The sequence below is a fragment of the Chiloscyllium plagiosum genome, unplaced genomic scaffold, assembly GCF_004010195.1.
Source record: "Chiloscyllium plagiosum isolate BGI_BamShark_2017 unplaced genomic scaffold, ASM401019v2 scaf_13275, whole genome shotgun sequence".
NCBI lineage: Eukaryota > Metazoa > Chordata > Chondrichthyes > Orectolobiformes > Hemiscylliidae > Chiloscyllium > Chiloscyllium plagiosum.
In genome coordinates this window covers 1-6000 of record NW_025199338.1, presented here as the reverse complement: position 1 = coordinate 6000, position 6000 = coordinate 1, and the positions used below count along the sequence as shown (strand labels likewise).

The following is a 6000-nucleotide window of genomic DNA, read 5'->3' as shown; positions in this document are numbered from 1 at the left end:
TTTTGGCAGACGCTAAAGAACTTGTGGATACGGAGATACACGAAAGGGAATGAGCGACCCAATATGTTGCTGGTTGTGGGTAGTGCCACGACTTCGAATATAGTTGGGCAGCTGGCCAGTTACCCACTGATGGTGCTACACACTCGCATGCAGGCAGAAGGTGAGTGTGGCCGAGTTCTCTGATAATGAAGCTTGGCCATTGAAAGATAGCTTTCAATAGCACATTTGATAATTTCAGGATGTTGCAGAACCTTTACAGCTAATGCAGTAAGACAGAGTGGTGAAGTAGAAAACTTGGCATACAGTAAGCTTTCTGTCATACAACATAATCTGATAATGATAGTGGATGCATTGTAAAGGTTTGTTAGAAGGTCAAATATTGGCTGGACTCCAGGGAGAATGCCCCTGCTGATGTTTGAAATAGTGCCTTACATCTTTCTTGCCTGTCTGGCTGGCTAGTTGAAGTCTCTGTTTAATACCTCCTGACAGTGCAGCATTCACTCAGTACTGCAATGGACTGCCAGCCTGGACTTTGGAATCTTCTGACTAGGATCTATGCAAAGGAATAGATTAGTGTGAGCACGTACAGGAAAGATTTCAGTGGTCAATAAGGAATGGCAAGAACCTGAAACAAATTGTTTGGAGATTTTAATTCACTTAAAATCCAACCACCTACTGAAATCGGATCATTTCAGGATCCTCTCAGTAGAATATCAAGAGAATGAGGAGCTCGCAATAATTAGTGTAAAGTGATAGATCTGGAGATATTAAAATTTGACAAATCCTCCTGGACTTGACTGTCTTGTAGTTGCGTCCTACCACTGGGCTAGAAGGTTCAGATGCAGGTCTCACCTCAGGATGTGATGGTCACAGAATTATGTCATTACATGCCTAAATGGGTAGATTGAAAAATAAGTTATTTGTGGACTAGTTGGCTTGTATTAGAGGGTTTGACGAACTCACCTTAAAGTGGTGCTAGAAAAGCACAGCAGGTCAGGCAGCATCCGAGGAGCAGGAAAAATCAACGGAGGGCTTTTGCCCGAAATGTCGATTTTTCTGCCTGACCTGCTGTGCTATTCCAGCACCACTCTCAACTTGACCCTCATCTCTAGCATCTGCAGTACCACTTCTGCTGAGCTAACCTTAGAGGCAATGGATATAATTCTTCTAATCCTCTGCACATGACCAGATTATGAAATGGTTTTATTAGGTTGTAATGCAGCGAGCATAACTACACTGTTAAAGAAATCAGGGCTGGAGAGGGAGAATGGGAATGATCAGCTAACTTGTCATCAATGTTTGTGCGAAGATTTGTAGCTCGGGTGCTCGTTGTTGTGGTTCTGTTCGCCGAGCTGGAAGTTTTTGTTGAAAACGTTTCGTCCCCTGGCTAGGCGACATCATCAGTGCTTGGGAGCCTCCTGCGAAGCGCTTCTTTGATGTTTCCTACGGTGTTTATAGTGGTCTGTCCCTGCCGCTTCCGGTTGTCAACCGGATGCGGCAGGGACAGACCACTATAAACACCGGAGGAAACATCAAAGAAGCGCTTCGCAGGAGGCTCCCAAGCACTGATGATGTCGCCTAGCCAGGGGACGAAACGTCTGCTACAAAAACTTGTCATCAATGACCAGAGGAATTTTGGGAATCTATTGTTGGGGATGTGATAATGACATTCAGTTCATTAGTTGGAGTCAACAAGGATTTAACAAAAGGCAAATTATGTTTGATATTTTCGAGGTTGTAACTAGCAGCATAGTTAAGGGGACATAAAGCATTTATATTTTCCGAAAGTCCTTAATATGATGCATTGAGTTGTTACACAAAATTAGAGCTTTTAATATTTGAGTAAGATTAATGTTGATTGATTTGTTGATGGACAGAAAACAGAAGGAATAATTGGGTCATATTCACATCAGCAATTTGTAATCTACATTGGCTCCTGAGGGGAATGTGTAAAACTGACCGACTGCAGTGAGCTAGGTGTGAAGTAAGTGGTGAAGAGACAACACAGACTGCCAAATGGTCTGAGCAGAGTAAAGGATGGGCATGAGGGTAGCAAATGGTATACAACGTGAGCAAAATGTGCAGTCACTATTTTAGCAGGACATGGAGACCATCAGAATGTTTTTAAATAGTGAGATTGGGAAATTAAACATGGCCAACAGAAAACAAGCCAAAGCTTTGCATCTTCCATTCATCAGAACTAGCACTAGGACCCAGAAACAGACGGGGGAGGTGGGTGGGGGGGGGGGGGGGGTAGAAGATGAGTTAAAAGTCTGCTTCTTGCAGAGTATTTCTGATGAGTGCTAGACTTCATGGCTTATCTCTCTAAGCAATGTTTAAGTTATTTACTCCCAAGCATTTATTTATACTGGGAAATGTTGATATTTGGAGAGATTGAGATTCCTTGTATGTGATTTGAAAAGTAAGCATGCTAGTTCAGTAAAGAATTAATCTCTGGTCTGGCAGCCTCTTCAGAGAGAGAAACAGATAGCATTTTACATCCAGTTAACTCTGTTTCCCTCTTCACTGATGCTTCCAGACCTGCTGGGTTTCTCCACTTTGTTTTAATTTATGAATCCAAGCGGCCTGTTGGACTTTATCACCAAAGAGTTTGAAGTATCAGAGTAAAGACAGTTTGACTGCAGTTGTGTAGGGTTTTAGTGAAATCACACCTAGAGTACTGTGAACGGTATTTCAGACAGTATATGCTTTTCAGAGAGGACTGACTCCTGCAATAAGGCAATTGTCATATGTATAGGGTAAGACCATAATTGAAATTGAAATACAGGGTAAGTGTCAAGGAGTTTAGAAACGGGAGAGTGGTGATTGATCTTTCCAATGAAAGGTTGATCATTTCAGGACTGGAGAAATTTTTCCATGTCACCCCCACCCCCACTGCCATTCGGTCTGGACCCTCTGTCAATGAGTGCAGAGATGGATAGAACTCAGCTACTGAGGAATGCATGGGAATATGGAGTTGATGGAAGATCGTCCTTGACTTTTTATTGAATACGTTAGCAGGGCTGAATGGCCTAACTCTCCTCCTCCCATATCATTTGGTGCTGCTTCCAGTGAGCCATAGCTGAAAGCCTGACCCCATTTTTGTGAGCATTTTATGCACAAATATCAATGAGTAACTGAAGTATACACTGCTGAATGCAGGCTGTTGTGGCACAGCAGTAGTGTCCTTATCTTTGGGCCAGTTGGACATGCTTCAAGTTCCACCTTTTGTGGTGGTATGTCATCAACTTAAAAGCAACTACATTCCTGAACAGGGAATGTGACTGAATGAGACAAAATAAATTCCAGGTGACAATCAAATGAAAAGGAAGTTCAGCTTGTGTTTTTTGTTTGGAAATGGTCCCCAGGTTATGTGTATTGACCTATTGCTGTTTATATTTTCATCCAGTCATTGAAAAGGGAATGAAAAAGCCAAGGATGAGAGAATATTTCCGGAAAATTTTGGCCACGGATGGCTTGCCTGGGTTCTACCGTGGATTTACTGCGAACTTAATCAAGGCCATTCCATCAGTCTGCATCAGTTACATACTGTATGAATACCTGAAGACTCACATGGGTCTGACCTCCCACTAAGGACTGACACCTCGAAATGAACATGGTAGAATCTCTCAGTTGGCTTTCGTAGTGGCATGGTGCCCAATCCAGCACCTGTTGCTCAGTGCACTTTGTTTATTTATTTTAAAATATTTTTAATAAACTGGTACTTAGTGTTCAAAATGCAGATTAGTTTACAATGAAATCTGTGGTTTATAATTGGGCACTGGTGTGCTTAACTCATCGTTCTGAGGGCGCAGCCTAAAAAATAGGTAACCTACTGCAGAGATGTTTGCAGATACAGTAAAAGCACAGACTATTCCTTTATATAGGCAAAAGTGAGGACTGCAGATGCTGGAAACCAGAGTTTAATTAGAGTGGTGCTGGAAAAGCTCAGCAGTTCAGGCAGCATCTGAGGAGCAAGAAAATCAACGTTTAGTGCAAAATTCATCAGGAATTCCTTTATAATAGTCTGTTTTCCAATTCTCTCGCTCCAAATCTGGCCTCTTTGATTGTCCTAAATCATAAACTCAGCCATGGGTGACTGTGTCTTCAGCTGCCTCTCTCCTTTATAAGAAGTTCCTTGAAACCCCTGAATAAGGTTTTGGCTGACAGGCTCATTTTCTCGGCTGTTCAGTGTTTTGTCTTGTTTGAGCTTTGCATTACAAAAGCAATGATGCCACATAAATTCAGGTTAATATCTGTAACTTTTTTGATCAGTTCCTTTTTCAGAAATACTCAGCTTATGCAATCCAAGCTGCACTGGTGTGATTTTTGCCATTTAAAAGTATCGTTTATGGAAGAAAAAGCTCTTTTGAAGCAAAGATGAGTAAGTCTTGTATTTATTTTGATGCGGATGTGTGATGTTCTGAATCAGCAAGAACTGACCAATGTGTGGTGGGCAGAAACGTTAGAAACTCTGCACTTCCTAAGGAGGAGTGAAGTTAAAAGACTTTCATTTCTCTTTAAGTTTGGATTGGAAAGTGAGTAGCAACTACTTGTTTACTGTAATAATAAGACTTTGTCACACTGAGGAATCAAGGATAAACTTTATAACATACCTAGAGTGTTTGGTGCCATGAAACAAATTTGTTGCACAATAGCAGCAGTGTGTATTATCTATAAGATGCACCACAACAATTCATCCTTTGGCAGCTTTTTCCAAACCCGCAACCACTTCTAAATAGAAGGACCAGGGCAGCACATTTGTGGGGCATCCAGCATCTGACTGCAAGCTCTCCTCCAAACCAGTCAGCATTCTGACTTGGAAATATGCTTGCAGTGTCAAAATCCTGGCAATACCTTTCTGATTGGTTTTACAGTAGAATATAGCTTGCTCAGTACTCTTACCTTGTGTGATTGTAGCCATATCTAGCAATAGCATCAGTGGCTTATGCATAGTTATTTCTAGAGTTCATTCAGGGTCTGTTCTTAGTGCCATTCTGTTATCTGACTGCACTTCTGACCTCCATTCCGAAAGTTGCTGTAGTTTCCTCCAGCTGAACGTCATCTTCAATTCTTGCTGCAAATCTGATACTTAGCACCAATTCTATCCTTCCCCATAGAATCATAGAATTCCTACAGTGTGAAAGCAGGCTGTTTGACATTCAAGTCCCCACCAACTCCCCAAAGAGCATTCAACTCAGACCCACCCTATCCCCATAACTCTGCATTCCCCATGGCTAACCCACCTAGCCTGCACATCCCTGGACACTATGGGCAATTTAGCATAGCCAATCCACCCTAACCTGCAGAGCTTTGGATTGTGGGAAATCCACGTAGACACAGGGAGCATGTGCAAACTCTATACAGACAATTGCCCCATGGGTGGAATTGAACCCAGGTCCCTGGCGCTGTGAGGCAGCAGTGTCTGGGGTAAAACAGGTAAAACAGATCAATTATGGGAGAGTGATGCTGGAAATTGGAGTCAAAAAGTGTGGTCCTGGAAAAGCACAGCAGGTGAGGCAGCATCTGAGGAGCAGGAGAGTCAAGGTCTTGAGCATAAGGTCGACATCAGGAATGTCAATGAGCAATGCAACTTGTGGAGCTAGATTGTGCACATACATATTCAAAACTCACACAACACCAGGTTACAGTCCAACAGGTTTATTTGGAAGCACTAGCTTTCGGAGCACTGCTCCTTCATCAGGTAGCTAGTGGGGTTACCTGATGAAGGAGCAGCACTCCGAAAGCTAGTGCTTCCAAATAAACTTGTTGGACTATACCTTGGGGTTGTGTGATTTTTAACTTTGTCCACACCAATCCAACACCGGCACCTCTATATCATATGCATATTGTTTGTCCTGTTCCTTGCTGTAGGAGAAAGTGAGGTCTGCAGATGCTGGAGATCAGAGCTGGAAATGTGTTGCTGGAAAGGCGCAGCAGGTCAGGCAGCATCCAGGGAATAGGAGAATCGACGTTTCGGGCATAAACCCTTCTTCCTGA

General features: G+C 42.7%; 1 protein-coding gene across 1 annotated transcript; it reads left to right on the top strand.

Moving 5' to 3' along the window:
- Positions 1–13: 13 nt before the first annotated feature.
- Positions 14–3938, top strand: LOC122546032 (calcium-binding mitochondrial carrier protein SCaMC-1-like). The gene is made up of 2 exons (XM_043684870.1): positions 14–160; positions 3410–3938. The coding sequence occupies exons 1-2, from the start codon at positions 64–66 to the stop codon at positions 3592–3594; spliced, it is 282 nt and encodes a 93-aa protein (XP_043540805.1). The 5' UTR covers positions 14–63; the 3' UTR covers positions 3595–3938.
- Positions 3939–6000: the final 2062 nt, after the last annotated feature.